The sequence below is a fragment of the Falco naumanni genome, chromosome 3 (assembly GCF_017639655.2).
Source record: "Falco naumanni isolate bFalNau1 chromosome 3, bFalNau1.pat, whole genome shotgun sequence".
Taxonomy (NCBI): domain Eukaryota; kingdom Metazoa; phylum Chordata; class Aves; order Falconiformes; family Falconidae; genus Falco; species Falco naumanni.
Window position 1 is genome coordinate 65,943,511 of NC_054056.1, and position 23,922 is coordinate 65,967,432.

General features: G+C 41.3%; 1 protein-coding gene across 3 annotated transcripts in view; it reads right to left on the reverse strand.

The window, feature by feature from the left end:
* The window catches only part of OSBPL1A (oxysterol binding protein like 1A), a 78,069-nt gene that overhangs the window by 26,400 nt on the left and 27,747 nt on the right, over positions 1 to 23,922 (reverse strand). For all 3 annotated transcript variants that reach the window (XM_040586940.1, XM_040586938.1, XM_040586941.1), the window contains one exon: positions 3,791 to 3,953. In XM_040586940.1, the coding sequence (XP_040442874.1) occupies positions 3,791 to 3,953 (163 nt within the window). The remainder of the gene's footprint in view (positions 1 to 3,790; positions 3,954 to 23,922) is intronic.

The window sequence follows — 23,922 nt, forward strand, 5'->3', positions numbered from 1 at the left end:
GTTCTCTTCAGATTAGCTGTTCAATAGCAACTGGACTGTATCTTCTGATTCAGCTTCATTCAGGAGCCTGGTTGATGCAATCAGATTGCTCTACAAATGTGAATCACATCATGATAAATGGGGACAAGTAGCTGCTGCTATGAACATATCCTTTCTAATACACTTGTTCCAAAACCTGTTTGAAAATTCTTGCATTGCACTGAATTATCAAAGCTAGAAATACTTTTTTGGGGGAGTAAACATGCAGAAGTGTCTAATATGCAGACAACATTCTTTTTAAAAAACAAAACAAAAAGTAGCAGTGGCTTCTTCTTTCAACCTGTCAAGTCAAAGCTAACGATTCTTCAGCTCAAAGTGCAAGCCTAGTTATGCAATACTCTCACTTCTAAACTCACTCCTACGTTGGAGATTTAAAAACTCAGAGAACTGTAGCTAGAATAAGACGGTATCCTAATAAAAACACTCTCAAAGCAGTGGCATCTTCCCACTGACAGACACTATAACTTGTCACATCACCCTGTTAAAATACATCGGTGTTTGCTCCTTCTCCTAGAAAGCCTAGTAAGATAATTCACGGATATGACTATTTATCCAAAATCAGTATCATTTCACTTAATACTATCAGACTGCAAATCAAGTTTAGCAAAAGCTTTGAAGACAAAGTCCTAGTAGTTTAGATTTCTGGAGATAGAAATTTTTAGCTTCTGACAACTAGGCCTAGTCACTGTGCTTTCTTATAAAAATGTTTATGATCGTATTCCCGTTTCTCAGTAGCCCAAGAAAGAAGACCCACATTCCCAAATTCTGAGCCAGTGTCAAATATTCCTGACCCCCCTGCTCTCACTGTATCTTGTCATACAGAGATAAGAAGCCTTCTAGCTGAGACTCCATAGACATGGCAGAAAAGCAAGAAAGTATTACCAGGATCCCAGTGATCAGCAAAAAAACCCCACTCCAAATCACACCCACAAAAAACTAATTCCTTTTGTGCTCAAGGTGAAAGTCATAATGTGCATCCAGCAGCCAGGAAAATATGTCACATTACCCCTTCTCTAGCCGCACCCCCTCAATCACAAATGGCCATCCTCCAAACACATGCCTTCAGAGACAGAGAGGACCCTAATCACTGCAAAGCACTGCATGTTAACAACCTACAGAAGACAATCTAACAGATGCCTGATGAAGTTGAGAGCCAGTCAAGAAAGTGAGTCTGTGCTGGAAAATTATTTAAAGTACAATAAAGATGAATTTGTCAAGTAACTTCTCCTAATGGAGAAAGAATTGACATATATGTTTTATATATGTATATATGGAAAAAAACTGGACTTGTGCAAAGCATTTGACACTGTTCTTCATGACATCCTCATCTCTAAACTGGAGACATATGGATCTGATGGATGGACTGCTCAGTAGATAAGGAATTGGCTGGATGGTCGCAATCAAGAGTTGCAGTCAACTGCTCAATGTCTAGGTAGAAACCAGCGATAGGTGGTGTTCCTCAGGGGTTGGTATGGGACAGGCACTGTTTAACATCTTTGTTGGCAACGTGAACAGCAGGAGTTCACCTCAGTAAGTCTGACAATGACACCAAGCTGCGTGGTGCAGTTGACACACTGGAGGGAAAGGATGCCATCCAGAGGGACCTTGACAGGCTTGAGAGGTGGGCCCGTGTGAACCTCATGAAGTTCAACAAGGCCAAGTGCACGGTCCTGCACATTGGCTGGGGCCAGCCCAAGCACAAATACAGGCTGAGTAGAGAATGGATTGACAACGGCCCTGAGGAGAAAGACTTGGTGTTGGTGGATGAGAAGCTCAACATGGCCTGGCAACATGAGCTTGCAGCCCAGAAAGCCAACCGAATCCTGGGCTGCATCAAAAGAAGCGTGGCCAGCAGGTCAAGGGAGGTGATTCTCCCCCTCTGCTCCACTCTCATGACACCCTGCCTGCAGTGCTGCATCCAGCTCTGGGGCCCCCAACATAAGGACATGGACCTGTTGCAGCAGGTCCAGAGGAGGTCCACAAAGATGATCAGAGGGCTGGAGCACCTCTCCTACAAAGGAAAGATGAGACAGTTGGGATTGTTTGGCCTGGAGAAGAGGAGGCTCTAGGAGACCTTACAGCAGCCTTCCAGTGCCTAAAGGGGGCCTGCGAGAAAGCTGGAGAGGGACTCTTTACAAGGGCACGTAGTGATAGGATATGGGTAATGGCTTTAAGCTGAAAGAGGGCAGATTTAGATTAGATATTATGAAGCAATTCTTGATGGCAAGACACTGGAATGGGTTGTCCAGAGAAGCTGTGTATGCCCCATCCCTGGAAGTGTTCAAGGCCAGGCTGGATGGGGCTTTGAGCAACCTGGTCTAGGGGGGGTGGAACTTCAAGATCCCTTCAAAGTATGTGTGTGTGCACGCGCACACACATATACTTAACAAGTTTCACAGTTACACATACCCACTTGATGCAATTTGTTTGCAGCTTCACCTGACAAAACTACCACCTCTCCCACCTAGAGAAGAGGCTTTGGACACTTCCATTCAAGAAGATTTAGAGACTGGTCAGTTATGAGATGTATAAACTAACAGTTCTTTAAAGCTGAGTATTCTCTCATATACACAAAGAAAGCCTGGCTGGAGAGACTACGTTCCAGCAACACCGGATAAACAACTGTTCTCAGCTTTGTTGCAACAAATGAAAAAGCCTGAGGCCTTCCAGCAGAATTGTTCTTTTGGCTCTGGTTGAATAACCTGTTTCTAGTGCTCCTCAATCTCATCTCATCCTTGAAGGCTTGATAATTTGCTACTGCACCAAGCAGCAAAGCCTGCTGTTGATCCACTGTGTTCCTGTGCTAGTGCTGTACTTGAGCATAGACTCCACTTCGGTTGTTTTTATTCTTTAGGTTGTACACTGCAGAACACCTACCAAGGATTCTAGGAACACTGCCTTTCTCACCCATCAGAAGCATCAGACAGTTAAGCTCGCATAAAAAGCACCCCCACAGCTGCTCATGAAGTATGCCATCACAACCTAATTGACTGCTACAGTTAGATTATGTTCACCCTCAAGCTTTTCCAGATCCTTCATAGTGGTAGACAGCTGTGTGCTGCGGGATCACCCAGTTAGAGTTATTGTTGAGCTGCACTATGTACAGCCTCTCTATACAGATACACATTGTAATCATCTTATGCAGTTCAGTTTTCCAAAATCACTATTTGTGTGTTTTGCATGTGATAATATGAAAGATACTAAACTGAAGAGCAGACAGAAAAAGAAAAGATATTTCAGAAATACACAAAGTATTTTCATTCATCCTTTTCTTCCACCTGTGACACTTAAGGTAGACAAAATTGAATTAGAACAAACCTCATTATCCCTCAAAACTAGGGATTTTTATGGATCAGTCTTAACAACAAAAGAAAAAACATACACCACCATGGAGAAAGTGAGTCAGGCTACCAGATACAGTTACATCCACTAAAATAGGAGCCTTAACTTAACTTTTGCTATTTAAAAAAAAGGGCGTAGTCACCCAAGGAATCAGACCTTTCATGACCGCCCCGTGGTTTTATAACTTTTTATTATACTAAGGTAAACTAATCCAATTCTACAGCCGGACTCAGGCAAATTTTTAGAGGCCCACTCATAAAGCACATGAAGCATTCTCCTAAAATTAGTTCCACATTAGAAAGGCTGAGATTTCACTTAAAGTGAGACTGTTCCCACCCCCCCACCCCCACCCCCAATGCATTCACCACAAACATGACTACACACTCACATTCCAAACATCATTACTTACCTGAAACAGCATCATAGAACTGCTCTTCACTGATGATGCTAAGAGGCGGAGACCCCTTAACCAGAGACTGTTCTAGTTCATGGTGTTCAGTAGCTAGTGTCTCTAATGCTTCTGACAAGATCTTGTTTTTCTCCTGCTCATGCTCCAGTTTCAAATTCCTCACCTATAAGTAGATACATGTATGAATAAAATCTCATGTCTCTGGAGAATGTGTAGCTGGAAGCTATTCAGAAAATAAACTCAAATAAATAACTGGCAAACAACTGGAACTGAAAATACATGGATTAATGAAAATATTACAGTATTTTTGTGATGAAAATATGGTTGTTACTTAGCATTTTCAGCAGCTGAGAAATCTGACAAGATCTGAGGGTATAAACCCCAATTCCACAAATTAATTCAAGCCAAGTAACTAACTAGACCTTAAAACTGAGGGGAAATACTTACAACTCTATTTGGTTGACCTTAACTATGGAGTTAGCGATTGGTTTCTACACGTACCAAGCTCCTTGTACTAGTCTGCTCTAATTTGGGCTGAGCAGCATCATCTAAATTGAATTACAGAGCAAATGTGAATGCTAGCTACAAATAACTGCCACTGAACTATGAGCTGAAAACATTTAACCCTGAGGATTACAGAGGGAGGTTAAGAAAGACATTCCTCTACTAACTGATTTAATGTCGATATAAACAGCCCTCTCTCCCCGCTCCCAAAACAGTTTACAGAGGAGGCAGAAGATGACAAAACAAACCAAATTAAATAAAAAAAAGTCGTCCAGCCACCAGATGGTGGACATTTTTTTTAAGCCCACACAGGCAATCAGCTCCAGAGAGGATGATGTTATCCACATTTTGAGTCCAGGACTAGTAATGGGAGAGCAACATGTCCTTCCTATTTCCTCTTCATTTTTTTTTTTTTGCTCATGCCTTCCCACCTCCTCTTTCTGCCAGGGGAGGGGAGAGGATTGGAGCTGAAGGCTCAGGAAGGGCCTCTGAAGCCTTGCTGGGCTGGGAGAAACATGCTGCTTTCTCCTTCGGTTCCTAAACCACAGCCTCTTCTCCTTCCTCCCTTCCCGTCCCTTTTTAAAAGCACCCCGACCCCTGCCTCATCCTCTACTTTACTCTCAAAGGTCAGTTTACAAAGCTGATTCTCCCTCCACTAAGAACACACGAGGACATGACAATCTCTTGGAACAGTTACAGGGACAACTTACACATATACCAACATCACCTTTTTGAATCTGATTTAAGAACCATGGATGTGTCCTATCTGGTTACATTTTACATTACAGCTTTACTTTGGAGGCTTCAGCCCCCTGGGTTATAAGAACCATTTGAAGAGTGGATTCGGAGTTTGGCATAAACGAGGGGGTGCAAATTTAGAGGCTAGGAAGGGAATACTAAAGCAGATTTGCCACTTCCAGAGAAAAGCTGCTATGCTGGCAGTACCATATCGTCTAGAGAAAGATTTGTGAAAGAAGTTTTCACCTCCTCAGTTGTGCCAAACACTGCATCAGTTGGTTTGGTTGCCAGGTTCTAAGAGTAAAGGGGCAATCCAATTAAATGATAATTACCAGAGTATAAAATTGGGTTGCTAATTGAAAGCAATAAAACTAATAAGTCACTTACTGTCTAATAGTTTTACCCTGAACAAAATGAAAGAAGTCTGGACTAGTTACTGTCACTTTCATTTAAAGTTCATTCCGACAATACCAACAAAGCCAATTACTGCAATGTTTCACACACATCAGACACACCACTGCAAAAGATCTGTTATTAAGCAGTTTCTGCAGGGGTTACATTTTCTATACTATCAAGTAGTTAAGAAAATGCCCATTTAGAGAAACAGCATCAGTATTTCACTCTCCTGAAGGAGGGGAAAGGACTGAAAATAAAATGGGACTTTCCATTCTTATTAAACAGCAAAGCAAAACCAGTAATTAATGTGCTATTTGCATTTTTTTTTGCAGTATTGAATTAGATGCCTTTCTGCTCTAATGCTTTGTTTTGATAAACTGGGTGGTTTAAATCTTTACATAACACTTATATTTCAATATTTAACAGCAAATTGAAAAAAAGTAAAAATGTATCTGACAAAACCCAGATGAAGCTTTTTTTCCACATCCCCTAAAAGCACAGTAGTATGACTGAACAAGCAACAACAGATACAGGCTTAAGACACCACACCTCCCTCAGAAAAGTCTTTTATGACTTTAAGGTTCCTCTGCCTTATCATAATGTAAAGCTATTCACAACTGTAGAAGGTATATTAGAAGTAAATTCCCCTTCTGGAAAATAAACAGCCAGCTTTACAGTAAGGTTCACTCTTCTGTGTACTTCCAGGCTTTCGAGTTGCCCAACACTTACTAGTACAGCAATTACACGCTACTAGTAGGTAACAAAAAAAGTTTTTCATCTGTTACATAAGGAACACGACACTAGCCAGAAGCTAAGGAAAAAAGAAAACGTGTTTAAGTTTGTTGCCTGTAACTTTTGGGATGTTCATTTTTTTTCAAATGGGGGTTCATTGTGTTAAAGCATTAATTCAATACTTGGGGTGGGAGACGAAAATCCAATAAAAACCTTTTGTCAGCAATACTGAGCTTGTGGGATGGACACACACACTCCAGAGGGCCAAGAGGCAGCTCTGCGAGTCTGTACAGCCTAGTACTCCGTGAAGGGTAAGAGTTTACACCAGCAGCTCTCTGAAGGTAGTGGTCTGGAAATACTGTCTGTAACTATACTACGTCCTTAAGCACCAAAACAGCTCCACAGTGACAATGTGAGAACTTGGGGGGGTGGGGGGGTGGGGGTGGCTCTACAGCCACTATTTGACTGATTTCACCTCTAGAAAAGCAATGCTTGCAGAGTTACTACAACCTTCACGTACTCTCTTAAAAAAATACAGATATCACTGGAGAAAGAATCTTGTTTGAAATAAGCATACTGTTTATTTTTTTTTAAAACACAAAGCAGCTTTAAGTGATACCATCCTTTTATCACCTTGTCTCTTATTATTGACAAGATATATTTCCTAAACCCTTGATTTGACTTATGATTAAATTCTGAGGTTAGTTATTCCATCTTCCCGGCCACTCCACCACCATTTCTGGAGATTAAACTTCAGCTTTATTCCTTCCCAAAGTTTTTTCTTCCCCATCTTGTCTTACTTCACTGTCCCAACACAAACACAACTGCAAGATTGTGGAAGGACCTTCCAGACTAGTTTTAAAAATGCTTATTGACACAAAATCTTTAGGATCTATGTACAAAGCAGGAAGACAAGCATAAAATGACAAAGAAAACATTCTCTTTCAGAAGCATACGCATTTCAGTCTATTTAACTGGACACACACAGACCAACATTTTTCAGAGGAATATCATGAAGTTTGATTAGCTGAGTGCACGAAGTTGCACTAGCCAAGTTCTGCACTGTTTTAGACAGTAACAAATACTTATGTAAGGTTGTAAATATTACACCAAAATGATTCAGGTATCAGTGTATACACTGGATATAGCTCTGGAAATGCAGTCTGAGCACACTCAGGAAAGTATCAGAAGGGACATTTTATTGACAGCCTGCGTATGGCTGCACAGCTTGGGATACAGCTGTGGTTTCTGTACCTTTAGTAGTGGTGCCTGAGCTCAGAAAGAGACAGATGGCAATTCACATCATACTGGGTTCAGCTCCTCATCTTCCAGCTATGGAACAGCTGTCATCTTTTTGATCCCTGTCACTGGTCCCTACAATGCCAGTACCACCATCAGTATTGTAAGCTTTCCACTGAGCTCCACAGGGATAGTGCCACAGAGAGCTCTAGCAAGCCCAGCATGAGGCCAGCCAGGTTCCCGACCTTCAACCGGTCAGTCTTCCTACCTCACCCCCTTGTAAGGAGTTATTCTGCACAAGAGCAATTATGGTTATCAATAAAGTTGGGCTTGTGCTTGCACTATCAGACAACAACAGTGAAGATCCATCTTGTTGTAATCTCTAAAGAGAATAATATTATTATGGTAAAATTTTAGGGTTTTAATTGCTGATGGAAACTATCTAGCTTTGTCTCACAGAAGTGTAAACACTCACTCATTAACCTTACAGCTATAGACACGGTTATAGTCTGATACTGAAATCTTGGTAGGTCTGTGTATCTAGGTCAGTGCAACAATTCATTTTTTTTAAAAAAGAAACACTTCTCCACTGAAGAGTTTTGATATCCATGTTCTGGTAACTGGTTTCATTTCTGGTTTAACTGAAAGGGAATCTGATTCCAACAGCTTCCCATAAATATTTGAGTCCTTCAAGCTGCAAGCACTGAATTGCAAGTTTAAATGGTAAAATTATTTTAGCAGTTAGACCTTTATTTCTTTTTTCTAAAGGAATGCAATAAGCTATTTGAAGACACTTCTATTGTCCTTCCATGCTGTTAGAAATCCTGCTAAGCACAAGAACATGTTTTAAAAGTTAACTCCTTCAACTGCGTATTACTAGCAGAAAGTTCACATGCCTATTTCAAAATATCAAAAAGCTTATCTGTGTGAACAGACACCAGGCCCACTTCTTTCTGTACCCTCAGCTTCCATCAAGCAGATGGGAGACCAGCGACACACCCCAAAAAACTATTTTCCTCTTTTTTTTTTTCCTTCTTTTCTTAAAGCCTGAAGTCTTGAACTATATTGTCATAGCCTGTAACCAAGGCTTCTCTGTCCATCCTGAAGACATCTCAGTACAACACACAAAATACTTGCTTTGTTTGGTACTGGATGCTTTTTATTTATTAATGCCCAACAACAGTGGCACTTTTGTGGGGTAGGAAAGGGTCACACCACTGTATGCCCAGCTAATAAATCATCATCCCAGCAACATGCTATTGCAGCTGCAAGTAAATCCTAAAAACAGTACATAGCAAGCAAGGCATAGAACAAATACGCACACCTCAACAACATGTAGGGCTACCTGTCTTTAACATCAGAGTAGCAAATTAAAAGGCAGCATACCTTAGCTCTAGGTTCTCCTGGACTGAGAGAAAAAATTCTAAGACAGTCTTCACAACACTGCAAGGTGGTTTAGTTGAATTTCACTTTCAAAACCATTCAACTTCAGTGTTAGGAATCAGAATGCCCAAAATATGCAGACTTTCAAGTTGTGTAGGAAGGAAGAACCACCTCTTTCACATAGCAACCACCAGAGGATCTGAAGCCAGACTCTGCCGGAACGTCAGTACTCCGCGTACTGATTCTGCTCTGCAGTAAGCTGAGTGCAGGAAAACAGCCTATGACACTACCTCAATGTCTCTGACTACTCAGAAGTGGGGTTGGTTTTCAAAATGAATGGCTTTGTCCAACTGCCACAGAAATTCCATCCTCCCAAAAACGTCACCGCTTATGGGATGTCTGCCACAAAGCACAGACACAAGGTGCAAGTTTTCAGTAGCAAGCTAAGGGCTAGTCTAACACCTGGCTGGAAATTAACATGTAACCAAGGGATGAGAAAAACACTGCTACAGTAGAACTGACAGTTTTCTGTAGGTATCTCCTGACATTAAGAAATGTAATCCTGCTTTCTGTGATGAAGTAAATGTCAATCAAACCTCAGATTTGTTTCACACTGTATGTATTTATATGAAACTGTTAGTTTCCAGGGTCAGATACTCCAACAGGACATATTATCCTGCAAGACAGAACCTACAAAGCTCTGTGTTGTAACACATTACACTATGGAAAACTATTCACAGGAAGCACTGGGAATCCAAAGTGAGGATTCTTTCCCTTCTTCTATGACCTTCATACCAAATGAAAACCCTTCCCAAAAAATCTGAGGCAATCAGCGCAAATCATAACTTCAATGCAGTTTGATATGTATTCTATTTGTCTATTCTAACAGACAAGCTCACATTGCTGCAGTTTTGCTGTTAGTACAATACAGTCCCTATTGCTAGCGTCTCCTTACATAAACCAGTTCTTTGTGATGACCAGTTTAAACCAGTGCTGAGTAAATCTGTTATTCTATTACATTTAATGTAGAATGAGAACTACATAGTTTCAAGAAATCTCAGGTCTGCCTCCATGTCTTGAACAAAACCTGCCTTTTCATTTCATCATGGAAGAAATGTAAAGACTTTGAGTATCTTCCACTAGGCATCTCTGTTTAGAAATTGAACAGATCTACGTATTTTGTTAGCTAACTTTGAAGCATGCTTCTGCAGCACTAATTCTACAGAATATGCTTCTATGAAAAAGTGCTTTTAGATTTTCCTACAATAGCTAAGCTGTTGCTTAAGCTGCTGAAGTGAAAACTGAAACCAGTTGCTCTCACATGGAGTTCTTACAGTTTTAACCACATCTGAAATTTAACAGAGGAAGTTTTCCAGAAAGAAAATAAAAAGGCTTGATTTTTACTCATGGGACTAACTCCCACTAAGCACTCATCAGTACATGTTGTTAATGTGTATCACCTGCTTTTTTCCCAACAATCCGTACCTTAAACAAAGGAACAAAAGTTTCCCTATGTTTCTTTGCAAGCACACCTCAGGTATTTGAAGCATTAGGGAAAGGAACAAGTGCTTTATGAATACTCCTATGACATGTCATAAAACTGCAAATGTGACACTGCTCACATTAAAGCAAAAACAAAGATGCAATCAGTTTCACGAAGACATCGCTAGATTGCTAAAGTGTGTAAATATTTCATACAAAACTTCTGGAGTTCTCATCTGTTTACACACAGGCCTTTCCACACAGTCCCCCTGCTGACTCACCACTCCCCACCACCATCAACCACAAGAAACTTGTGATGAACATCTTAACGTGCTGTAAGGCCTTGTATCAGAGCTCTTCATTTGCTGGAGTAAACTAGCTCTTGTAAACTTCATCATAGCCTTGGCTCACCCCAGGGCAGAGGACTGATCCCAAGAGTCATGCTTTGCTTCAACCATTGTTTCTTGCTTAGGTTTTCTCTCTCTCTGTATTATAAACTTACCATTTACATGGCTGCAGAAATCTATCAGATCTCCAGTTAAAAATAGAATAGTTAGATAGCACTTGCCAGTGACTTGAACTACTGTTAGTGCGACTACTGAAATGTAAAACAAGATGTTATCAGTTAATCAAGGAGGTAAGCTGAGCTCACTGACGACAAGTAAAGGGTTACTTACTGTATCACAAGACAGCATCAGTCTTCATCTCAGAAGTCTGGCCAGCTGACTACAGCTACAGCATCAGAGTACCACATCTTACTGAGATCATCAAATTGAAAAGCAAAGAAAAAACTCAGAAGGCTAACGTAACATTTTGCTTTCTTTCAGATCCATATACAGGATACATCAGCACTAAAGTTCCTTTTTGTACAAAGGCTGAAAGACTACCATACATATCAATTTGAAGTCCTGGTAAATCTACTCACATCTCAAAGCCTATAGAAGAAATAAAAGGCTTCGTAAATCAAGTCATAAGACTCTGCCTTAATCATTCTCCAGATGAACACAAGGACTCATTGTTAGTCAACTACAAATGTTCACCTCAAAAGTTTAAGAGGAGGAGTTTAGCAGGGCAGATTTGAAAAGGACACATTTCATTCTTCTGAGTACAAAGTTATAATTTCTCTATATCTGACCGACTTAAATAATAAAATTCTGGTAATGAAGGACCAGATATAATCATAAAACTTAAAAAGACAGTGGAACCACTGCCAGAAGCAAGAACCAAGCTATCATCCACACAAAAGAAATTCAGACTTTAGCAGGATCACAGCAACACAGACAGACACCAAAGTAGCAACAGAACTGCTGTTCAAGAGAAGAGCTGGAGACGCTGAGAGCAGTCAGTACCCTTCTTGCAACATATAAGTCTATTCTAAAACTCCATGATTCAAGACTGCCTGGATTAACAGTTTCTAAACTATCCACATGCTAGGGACAAAGGCAAGTTTGCCTCCCACCTTTCCCTAAGACACTCACACTTCCTCCTCAACATGGACCTTGCTGCCTTCCTTCCCCTCTCCTGTTTCCACATTTGGCTATGTCAAAGTTTGTTTATTCAGAGGCTGATGAAGCACCGCAGTTTTAACCAGTGGGGAATGTTGTAGTTCTGAGCCAAGAACCTGTCTAGAAGCGCAAGAAAAAATTGCAAAGATTTCAGTTCTGGTTGCAGATTAGAAGGATGGTTATGGCTTGAAAGCTTCGGTTTAAGCTTTTTTTATCAGAGAAACTGCTTTCTTCGAAGTGATTCTGCACTGGTCAAGACTTCACAGAGTTTTTCCTGGTTGGTTCCTGAAGTAAGACTTAATGGCAATTTCAAGTCTTCTTCTTAGAGACTTCCTAAGTCTCTGCTTAGGTTTGAAAGCTGCAGAAGTTGCCAGTTTCCAGAGTGCATTCTGTCCCTACTCATGTTCCAGTATTATAATAATGATCAGTCAAGTATCAGGAGTTCAAACAAAAAGCCTTCTGATTTTGTTGTTTTCCATTAAGTATTGTTTCTATTCTGAGTAAAGCTGAAATTAAATATGGCTGCTATTCATGTTTGCCAATAGCTTATGCCAAAATAAGCCGAGACTGAATGACATCAGCAGTGATGTACATGTTTGGGAAGCTTGTTTCAAGTTGCAGAGCTACACTATTACCAGAAAAAAAACCACCGCAAAGACATTTTGCTGCCATAGCGAGATTAAGCATCTACTTCTTCAGAGGAATGTGTCACAAGTAACCTTACCCAAACTAAGGGTCTCATTCACGCTGATATATTACACTAATGCCAACAGGACTAGAACAGTATATTGCTGTCTGTTTTCAGATCTAGTAAGGACTTTTCTGTGTCTTTTCCCTTTGAGAGACTCAAGACATCTTTGAAGTTAACTAGTCCCACAGACAGAGAGACCAGGCTTTAAGATGCAGGGGTTCTTAAAAACACACACAGGAAACATTTCCTTTTTATTCTTAAGGACTGTTTTGAAAAGAGATCTTAAGGCAGTTTTGCTCTAACTACTTCCTTTAAGTATTTTTTGGTATACACAACTGATTACTTTGATCAAGCCCTTTGTATTCTCTCCCCCACACTTCTTCCCAGTTGGATCACAGCAAATGCATGTGTATTAATGTTTTATCTTTTGAAGCAACTGTCATGTTTTTGCTGTTTTTGTTGGCTCTTAGTGACTCAGAGTGAAACCAGCTTCCTATTAAAAAAATTAACACTTCTGAAGCTGGTTGTCTGTTCTACAAGCTCCGTTATTGGGATCCTTGTTAATTATTCATGAAAAATAACTGACAAGTTTTATTAAAAAGCAACTCCAAAACAAACACGCAAGCTGCATAGTTGTTCTGCATTTATGGACAACTCAAATGTCTTATTTGCTAGTTTTTATTTCATTCTGGATGCTAACCAAACCAGTTAAAAATGAAAAAAGTTGAATGTCTACACAGGCCAGAAGTCAACGGTGAGTTTCACAATGCAGTGCTAGAGTTCTGATCTCCAAACAAAACCCACCTTGGAAAGCATTCTCACGTGCTGTTGCCCAGAACATGCTCTTCTCAACTTTCCAGTGTTAAAGAATCAGACTTCACAGAGACACACACATGCCAAAATCTCACCTATACTTCAGATTTTAGGAGGACTTGCAGCATTAAGGAGTTTGTCTCTTCTTAGGGGTAAGGACAGAACAGTGTCTCAGAGGAAAATTGTCCGTAAGCAGGCCACAGCCAGCAGACATCAGCTAAGCCCTGGGCAGGCTGGTAAGATATTTCCTGAAATTAGAGTTAGTCATATGGAAGTTTGTCCAGCAGTTAGGCAGACAGATAACCATGCTTTGGGCTACTGAAATCCAAACAAGAAGTTCACCACCTCAGATCAAATTAGCAAAAATACATTTGCATACTGTGAATGAGATCTGAAATCTGCTGCTCTGTTCTTATTTTTGTTATAAATAATTGCTAGTCTCAAACCCCTACCGTTATCCCTACTGGTATATTACAAGGAGACACAACAGAACACCCATCATTGCCATGCAGAACAACTAGACAATCCGAGCATTCAAATTCAGTGGAACAGATCTTCTCTCTTCATGAATGATCTCAACCACTTTTGCCCTTATCTAGTGGTGGCTAGGTTTTGGGGGGGGGTTTGCTTTGGTTTTTTTGGGGGGATTGTTTTTGGTTTTACTTCCTCTGTTGCAAGAATGCAGTATATTACTCGCTGCTACTCAGGCCCCCCTTGTGCAAAAAGTAACTAAAAAGATTAATAGAATAGGTAGAACAAGCCCACTTCTCCTGGAAATATATGCTTAACACTGTAGCAAAGCTATTTACTGATAAATCAGTTTATTACTCCCAGATAGGCAATCCAAGTAGCATCTACATTTCAGAGGAAGAAGTGGCCCTAGCTTAAACTTCTAGTAAGCTCTTTTATGAACTTCTCCAATAAAATCCACTGGCTTCTAAAATAAAACTAGAAGGTAGATTTGATAAAAGTCTAAGGAACACCAAGAGTTCTCCCCACGCCAAGCTGAAGCAGGATCTGACAGCCTGGAGTGACATATCTCTTTTTAGCATCAGTAAATTATACGTGGGAGCAAAGACAATAGTAAAAAAGCACTGATCATATGTTATCACCTGATCTGTGGAACATGGTTCACTGAAATTGTCTAGAACTACTGGACAGGATTGCCTGGATGCAGTACTGCATGGATGCCTGAGGACTGTTCAGGCTAGAGAAGAGAAGGCTCAGGGTGGATGTCAATCTATATAAATACCTGAAGGGAAGGTGCAAAGACAACACAGCCAGGCTCCTCTCAGTGGTGCCCATTTACAGTCCCAGAGGCAATGGGCACAAACTGAAACACAGGAGGTTCCCTCTGAACATCAATAAACACTTTTTTTACTATGAGGGTGACTAAGCACTGGCACAGGTTGCCTAGAGAGGTTGTAAAGTACCCATCCTTGGATGTACTCAAAAGCCATCTGGACACAGTCCTGGGGCAACCAGCTCTAGGTGGCCCTGTCTGAGCAGAGGGGTTGGACCAGAAGACCTCCAGAGGTCCCTGCCAAGCTCAACCATTTCCATTTTTTTATCCTGTGAGATTACAGTTTAGCCCTTAGCCTGAAATGTGGTTTCAGATGGAGGAGAATACTGGTCAGATAAAACTAGATTTCTGCTATCCATAGGCACAGATGCAACTGTCCAAAGTTTCAAGACATCTTAAAGGCTCAGCCAGCTCATTTTCATCTCAATTTGATTTGTCTGACCTTGCAGCAAAGTGTTTCACTGGAACAATAGACAATCCAATTTGCATGCACAGCACAGAATGTTTCCACAATTGATAATCTTGTGGGCATTTCCAGAAAGGTACCAGCTACTGACATATATGGATTATCACACTACCTAGAGGAGCTATACCATGATCTTGACAACTTAAGATTATTCCGCACCACAGTGGTAAAATGCCTGTGTATGGCTGTGCCCCGTTAGTTCATGCCTATCTGTTCAAACCCTACCCTCCAAGTTCCTGCAGATGTTTCCAGACAAGGCAAGAGCAGTTTTCTTTTCCCTACCTTTTCTCCCACTATAGCTTTTGACTCAAAAAATAGCAACATTATTAAATTATGAGATTAATAGGAAACTGTATTTCTAGTCACGGGCCAAATATCTGAATGAGCTTATGTTGTGAAAGCGGTGTAGTTTTGTCAGCAGAAAACTCCCGCTGCCAGATGAAAAAGTCTATGGTCTGCTTCTGTGACAAAACTATTCTCTTCTAAACTAAGGAACACCCCTATGGTATGATGTACACTGCAGACTTCCTTCAAATAGGCATGCTTTAAAGCCATTCTCAAAACCTCCTAATGTACCCATGGATCCAAGAGTTACCACACTGATGTCAAAGTTTTAAAATTAATAATGTAGCAGTGACAAGCATTAGAGGAGGGAAAACATTCCTATTCAAAACCACTGACAAGTCTACATTTACCTTACAAGTGGCTTAACATCGAGCTATGCAAACAGAGTAAGCGTATCACAGGTGTCAATTCCCAAATGCTTTCCATGAAGATGACATATTCAGATGAGGGTTATTCTTACATCAGAACTGGACATCCTCTTATACTGGACTCTTCAGGATATTCGCAACAAATGGATATGCTTTATTCATAAGAGGCCTTTTATCTTACCACTCCACTCCTCTGCAGCAACATTCATCTCAGCTTTTTACTATAAATGGAGCATCATTTGTTTTGTGTGCGCTGATCAACTATCCTTATAGGATTATCACAGGCCTGCATTTCCCATTTGTACATTAACACTGAATACATTTAAAGTATATTATTGATGCATTTAAAAGGGGGTGATGTTAAGAACCATACAAGCACTCTGGAGAAAGAGGTTACTAGCGTTCCTTGATGACCAGGCCTGGCATGTACCTTCAAGGAAAACTGTAATATTAGTGATTAATTTTCAGTACATAAATACTTTCTAAACACAGCCCATTTACTAATTCTGGTGATAACCTCAGTGACTCAGCAGCCAGCATTACACTGATGCATTTCTTTACGGGACAGCACAACAAGCAGAGATAACACGGTCCTGAATATTAATATTAAAACAAAAAAGCTTTTAAAGTCACTGGCTGCGTGGAGGAGAGATAGAGGCCATCAAGTACATGTTCGGTTCATGAGATTAAAAATCAGACAAGAGGTCAAATTCCACAATGGCTTACCTCTATTACAAAATGGTATCAGCTCTGAAGAGTTATTGAATAAACAAAGTAAAAAAAATAGTTTTGGATGAAAAGCCATGACTGTGGCCAAGTGAAGTGGAAAAAAAAATAGATAACACACCCTCATACTAGTACTGTCTAAACAGGAGATCATCCATTTTATTCTTCATAGCTAGAAGACCCCTATATTTCATGTAACCAGAAGTGACTAAAATACAACAACTAAAAAGACAGCAAAGAACAGCAGAGAAGTAAGTTTAGATTGAGTCAACATGCTTTATTCAAGGAAAGGCTAACACAACTGCACATGGACAGCCTGCTAAGCCATAAAGGCAATAGATCGGAAGTCACTGACATTTTAAGGAAGTCAAATAAAACACACCAAAAATCCCACCACATGGTGAATTTAAGATGATTTGACAACAGTTCGGTGAAGCCTTAAGTTACTTATGCTACTCAGAGACAATGCATTAAATAATATCATACAAAATGTATGGGTAAAAAAAAATTAAATAACTTATCTCCCTCAAAAGCAAGTGTTAATATCCAATACTGGACAGACTAAATGAAGTTTGTTTTACATGTGTAGACATAATTTTTTTAATTATTATTCTAAGAAACTAGCTTTTAACAGCTTTACAAGGAAAAATGGCATTATAAAACCCCTAAGTTTAAAAAAAGAAAGGTCAAGGAGGAAAAATATATCTGCAGTCACACACATTTACTAATTCACTGGAGTTACAGAGCTCAGCATTCTGATGTTTTACGCAGCTGGGAGACAGACCACTCAGCCAAACTGCCGCTGCAGTCATGTATCTCAGACACTAGCATGCAAAAATCCCTGCGAACAAAGTTAACAAGTATGGTGCTATGTGCAGAGGTTCAGCCTTAAATCCCGGGTTTTGCTGCTTCAGTTTTTTCCTGAAATGTTAACAGACCTTAAGTGACAATACACTGGCTGTCTGGGAGCTAGCGAATTTTAGAACTCTGCTGTTCATCCATTCTTACAAAACACATCAGATAGATATTAAGCAAGAACACTGAAAACATCCTGATCAGCTTTGCATGCCATTATGAAATCACAATGAAACTAGAAGAATAAAAGTATGTACCCTTCCCACTCCAATTTGTTTTCCAAGCATGAAGAAAAAAAAAAAAAAAAAAAAAGAGCAATACCTTCATAGCAGTAAGTAGCAGGAACACAGAAAGAAAATTTCCAGATTATGTTTTTTTTTGTTCCTCTATCAGCTTAGAGACAGCATCACTGTTTTTCAAATAGTAATTCTGTTTTCTATTAACATAATTTTTATTTGAGAAGCTTACTATAACAAGTACTATTCTATTAAACTTGGTTGCTGCTTGATCTTTCCCCCCTGCAGCCTCATCTAAGCCCCTTTTCTCCGTGTTTTTGCATTAAAAAGTAAAATCCCCCAACAAGTTGTAGACAACTTCAGAAGTAAACCTCAGAATGGGAGCTGCAGAAACACAGTGAGAGGGAGTCTCATTTCAAACTAATATATTTTTACACTCTGTTTCCCCAGAGGCCCATAAATGGATTCCAAGTTAGTTTACATAAGGCTGCTTAACAACTGCCAAGAAAAAAAAACACACCTACAAGCCAAGCTTTGAAAAGTATTAATCCACTCTGGAAAGTGCAAGAACAGGTTAGCAGTGTGATTCAAATTGGGCAATACAGTACTGAGTGGAGAATGCCTTCAGACAAGTTGTGTGACCAGCTTTCATGTAGGCTTGTAGAGCTCCAAGTCAGCAGCAGTTTCACTGTTGCTAGATATTAGCACATAACTTTGAATATAATCTACTGGCAACCATATCACCAGCTACAAGGAAAACTGTTAACTTCTGAAGTACACACTCTTAAGGAAAAAAAAATAACAATAACACAAAAAACAGACCCCAGAAGTTGGGACCCTGCTGTGCTAAAAAGACCAGTAGCATTCATCTTTTGCCCTACAGTAACATCCAAGTGTCATTCTGTCAGCTAGGACCGTCTACCATTCAGAAGCCTTCTGTATACAGCACTTAACCAAGGATCTTATAGACTGCTTCAAAATTTAAGTATTCTGTCAACACACAATACCCTTTAATAAAAGAAAAGCAGGAATACTTACTTATTTTTCCCCTAAATGGAATCCCAGTACTTGTTATTTTAACAAGCTTCTGTCTAAGCTGCTGCTTAGCTTCTCTGCCCACTCTGGTGACCTATTCAGTCTTGGCTGCTCTAGGAAAGTCTTTGAAAAAAAGTTATGTTCTTTAACTCCCCTATTTCCTTGACACTTTGGACTCACTAAACTGCTTCCTTTACATAGTGCTGATAAGGACAGTGTCTTCACAGACCTGTAGTTCGTTTTCTATCTGCAAGCCTGCAGTACAGTGGCAGAAAGAAAATGCTTCCAGAGCAAGAACACTATGCCATCTGCAAACGTTTAATTATCAAGTTCTTCTGATTTGAATAGCTTCTCTTTAGAGCTTTAGTACATATGAAAGACAAACGCATATACAGCACCCAAAAATGAGCACAGCAAGAATCATCAAGGCATGACTAGACCTGCCACCATTCTAGTAGGAGAAACCACCTGCCAAATGATTTTCCTGTCGGTAGCTTTGTTCTCCCACATGCCATGCATATACATGACCCGTACGTAACGCATTATATTTCATGCTCTTCTGTGTAAGGGAAAAATACCAATCTTTACCTGGGCACCTGTTTGAGCACAGAGAACCTTCCAATGAACTTGTTACTTTCAAATAAGATTAAAGGTGCACTAGGTATTTCTAGGACACTTCTACTCATTTGGAGGGGAGGGGAAGAAATAGGGACAAGTCAGAAATGCATACAGCCAGCACAGGTTTTCTTGGTGCAGACACACTTTTAGTTTCTCAACAATTATCAATGAGTGCAATTATCAGCTGTTGGAAAACCACTCTCCTTTCCCCAAGTTTGCAAGCTGAACAGTGTTTCAGTTGTTTGGGGCATTGCCTACAGGCCTTGACACACTGAGGTCTCACCTTGATTTCCACTATTTCAAGCAAGAGCTGCAGAACAGAATTGACAACAGAATTGCTCTGTTGTGCTCCAATGATTGAAAGAAAGCAAAAAAAAAATAAAACCCAACACCAAAAACCAACCAAAAAAGGCTGTCATCTGTTTCTAAGCTCAAGGAGAAAAGAGCAGAGAAACACAGGTACTGGTGCCATGATTGAGAGGCTAAGGACTCTATGGTTCTAGGTCTAGTACAACAGTCAGCCATGACACGATCCCCAGACCTAACTCTGAAATCACAAAATTAACCTCTTTCTTAGCTTCCCTGATTTTGAGTCCCTCACCCCTCTTCATCTCTCCCTCCCACACACTGAAGGCTCCCTAGACCTTACAGAGATTAGCATAGCTGACTGCATTGCCAGGTGGCAGAAAAAAGGACTGCTGATGGACTCCAGGATTTTTCTAGACAGATTTGCCCAGAGTGCCCATATCAATAGTATTCCCTTGACTGCAGGGTGTCATCACTGCTCCCCTCACCTCCACATGGAAACGTAACAAAAAGTCTTATTAAGGAGTCACCTGGACACAGTTTACAGGCACCTTCTTCATTCACAATCCAGTAAGGTAGTAGGTCTAAGTTTAACAGCCACACGTGTCTCCCAGACCACAAACCAGACACATAATAAAAGACAATTATTTGTATCCCGAAGAGCATGCATGCATTCATTCACAAAAAAACACACAGCCACATCTAACCCTCGGACACTCAATTACATTTCCAAAAATTATGAAACAAATTAAGGCAGTACACTGAACTCCTAGAGATTAATATTTGCTAGTTGAACTGCATGCATTTTTTTATTTATAGTACATCAGTTATATATGCAAGAGATAATCTCTACCATGGCGTAACCTAACTAAACTCAAGGACTATGACCCACAGCATTTTGACCTTAAAGTTTCTCTAAAAGTGACAAGCTTAATTTGTTACGACAGATTCCCTAGCTGAGTATAGAACCCATTTAAAACAAGAAATGAAGAAACCTTTCCTGAATCCCTTATCTCATTTGCTGAGGTTTTTCATCAGCTTGTAAACAAATGCCCTTTTCAAAAACACACACACACCCCACAAAAAAAAAAAAAAAAAAAAGGAAGGAATGACACTACCTGCAAAGTAAGAAGATCAAACAGACTACAAATGAAGTCAGTTTACAATTGTTATTTGTTCTAAACTCATGCAATGTGAGCTTTTAATTTACTGTTAAATATAACCTTTGATAGTAAAAGTGAAACTTAGAAGAGTCAGGATATTCATCAGCACGCTTTATCTAGCATTAGTTAATGAAGAAGCAAGTTTAAAATAAAAATAAAGCTGATTCCTTTAAAGGGTACCTTTCATACAGCTTCAGTGCTGGCAGCTCAAGTACTGGAGATAAATGTCAAACTCAGCCAGAAAATCTAGCAGAGATAATAGCGTGCAAGAAACCTTATGTTAAACTTCTCCTACAACTATATAAAAATACTAAAATCCAACTGCTCTTGGAATGCAGGTTCTGGTATCTGCTAGACATAGTACAAGGGAAGTCCTGGTTTGCAACAATACTTACTAACCTTGTGCCAAAGTCACTGCAGAAAACGTTTCGAGTGGTACTATCTCCGACACAAACGCCTCAATAAATGCTCACATTAAAGCAATCGAATTACCTTCCTTTTTCCCCCCTCACATGTTTTAACTGTTCGGCAAGAAGTATCTGCGCTCATCTCCGCCTGACTCTGAAGGGTTCATCCCAATGTCAAGAAAAAAACCCACCCAACCACACGGAAAAGCCAAACCCGGTCCCCCGCGCGCAGCACCTACCGCGGACCCGGAGCCGTGCGGCGGCAGCAGCGGCAGGCGGTGCCGGGGCGCGCAGCGCGGCGGGCGGCCCCTTCACCTTGCACCAGGGCGCGCAGCGCGTCGCGGCGCAGGGCAGGGCCGGGCAGGGCGGGGGGTGGCGCCCGCCGCGCAGCCCGCGCCCCGCCAGGGCCGGCGGGTCCCGCCGAGCGCGGGGCACGGAGAAGGGGCGGAGGAGGCCGACCCGAAATAGCGGGGCGGGCCCGCTCCCAGCCCGGCTAAAAATGGCCCGACAGGCCGAGCGCTGCCGCGCCGCCCCGCCCCGCCGCCGGGGCCGGGCCATCCGCCCGCCGCTCATGGGCCGCGGCGGGTCCCGCAGCCCGCCGGGCCGCCCCGCACGGAGCCCCGCCGCAGTGGGCTATTTTTGGAAGCGCCGTCGCCGCTCCCCTCTGCGGCGTCGCAGCAGCTCTCGCCGAGCGGGGCGGCGAGGTCACGCCTTCTCCGGCACGGGTGGCGGGCAGCACGGCGCTGCGGGTACCCCGCTCCCGCAGCCGGCACCGCAGCGGGCCACAGCGCCCGCCCCCGGGCGAGGAACCCGGCCGCGCTGTCCCGCAGCCGCTCGGAAGCGTCCCCGCCGCCGCGGACAGCGGCGCTGGGGGAAGGAGCGGCACCGGACAGATGGAGCGTTCCGCGGTCACGCTCATGCACCATTTCTAAGGCAAGCGGAGGAGGCTGGAGCTCGCCGTCTTTTTTTTTCCTCTTTAGTGCTGCATTAGCAGTTCCATTTGCAGGCTGCACGCTTACGCTACAATTTACACAGCGCAGCAATGGGCTAAACAAAGAAGTTTTCTCTAAAAGACAAAGCATGTTCGCTGGGGTTATCCTTACAGAAGCTAGCAGCCCAGCCTCTCCTCATTAGTCAAACAGTGGCTTCTGGTATGCTGACAATTTAAGTTAGAGGGGAAAAGAATTCTCCTTAAAGTGGCAAGATAAAAAAGGTACCAAGAAGCTTGAGAAAATGTTCGTCCTAGAGGGAACCAGATTTCACGGGACACATACACTACAACTGAAAGGTCTCATGGAGCAATTAATTCCTCTCTACTCACAGGAAGCCCCTGTAAGACAAGCTGCAGTCAAACAGTTGCCTGGAGACAACAGGACAGGCAGGAAAGAAGCTTTTCGACAACAGTTGCAGAGTTATCCTTCCTGAAGGTCATTCAGCAGCTTCAAGTCGACAGCAGCCAATTATTGCCAGAGCATTCACGGAAGTTGGTCCCAAACATTGACAACACCTAAGCCTTAACTTCATTATTGAGGATCATGATCAGAAGAGAAACAAACACTAAAGATTTTTTTTTTTAGAGTATTTTACACAAGTGTTTTTATATTAGAGTTTGATACTTATCTACTTGGAAGGAATATTAAAGCATTTAATTGGGGTCCTATCACTTGTCAATACAGAACCCAATATATTTTTTTTGCGATGCCAGCAGAACTGCAGCCTAGAAATCAACACTGAATGGCAAAAAACAGGGCCTTTTCTTACAATGGACAACAAACCCAAATGCTGTGGGTTCAATAACAGTAATGCTCAAGGAACATAACTTTTTGGAAAGGTTCAAGTCTTAGGAAGAGATTGCTGCTGTAATTTCCCTCATGAGCTTCTGGCATCTTTAAAAGCCTATATTACATTCTGGAATTGCAATAGTTTTAAGTTTAAAAATATCAAGACGCAAAACTCTCCACAATCACATTGCCTTGTCATGACCAACTGATCTCACTAGCTATGGTGGAAATTTGAGTTCACACCTCAGCCTATCCCTCTGTGCCGAAACCTAGTGCTTCCAGATTAAAATAAGGCCTCTACAACACCTACTGAGACTGTTCAAGTTCAAGTAAGGTGAAATTACAATTTCACCATATGTTTTGCCATATTCTACTCTGGAAAGCTATTTTAGTCTGGCTTGAAGCAAGATGCCAACACAGTTAAGGAATACTAACTAACACTATACACCCACTGTTGTAACAATTTCCCCCTCATCCACAAATGGAACTGTCAACTTTAATATTAGATTTTCTTAAAGAAAAAAACCCTCACTGTAAAAAAGCAATGCTTGTTCCACTCTGCCAGAGTTTGACTCAAGCAAGTCTAGAAGACTCGTGACTGAAGACAAGAAGAATTGGAAAGGAATGAGGGAAAAAAAAAAATGTATCTTAAACCAGCCCTAGACAATGGAGCCAGTGTTTGCAGCTCACTGTTAAAGAACTGGAAGACTAACAGCACCAACACAAACCTCATTTTGAAACAGCTTACTGACGACAACAGAAGCCTAACTAAGCAATTACTGTTACTACAAACAGGAAGACAAGTTTATTCCACGGACTAAGGTATCTTCAAGAGGGGAGAGAAACACCAGATATCCTACCCCATAAATTAATCAGTTTGACATACATTTGCAAATTGAAGCATTTGCATGATGTTTAACACCATACATTTGTCACTGGGAAAGCCAAGTTCAATAGATAGCATTTGCACACCCACCAAGCACATGGTCTGAAAAACAAATTCAGAAGCAGTATTGTTCAACAATTCAGTTAGCCAGTAC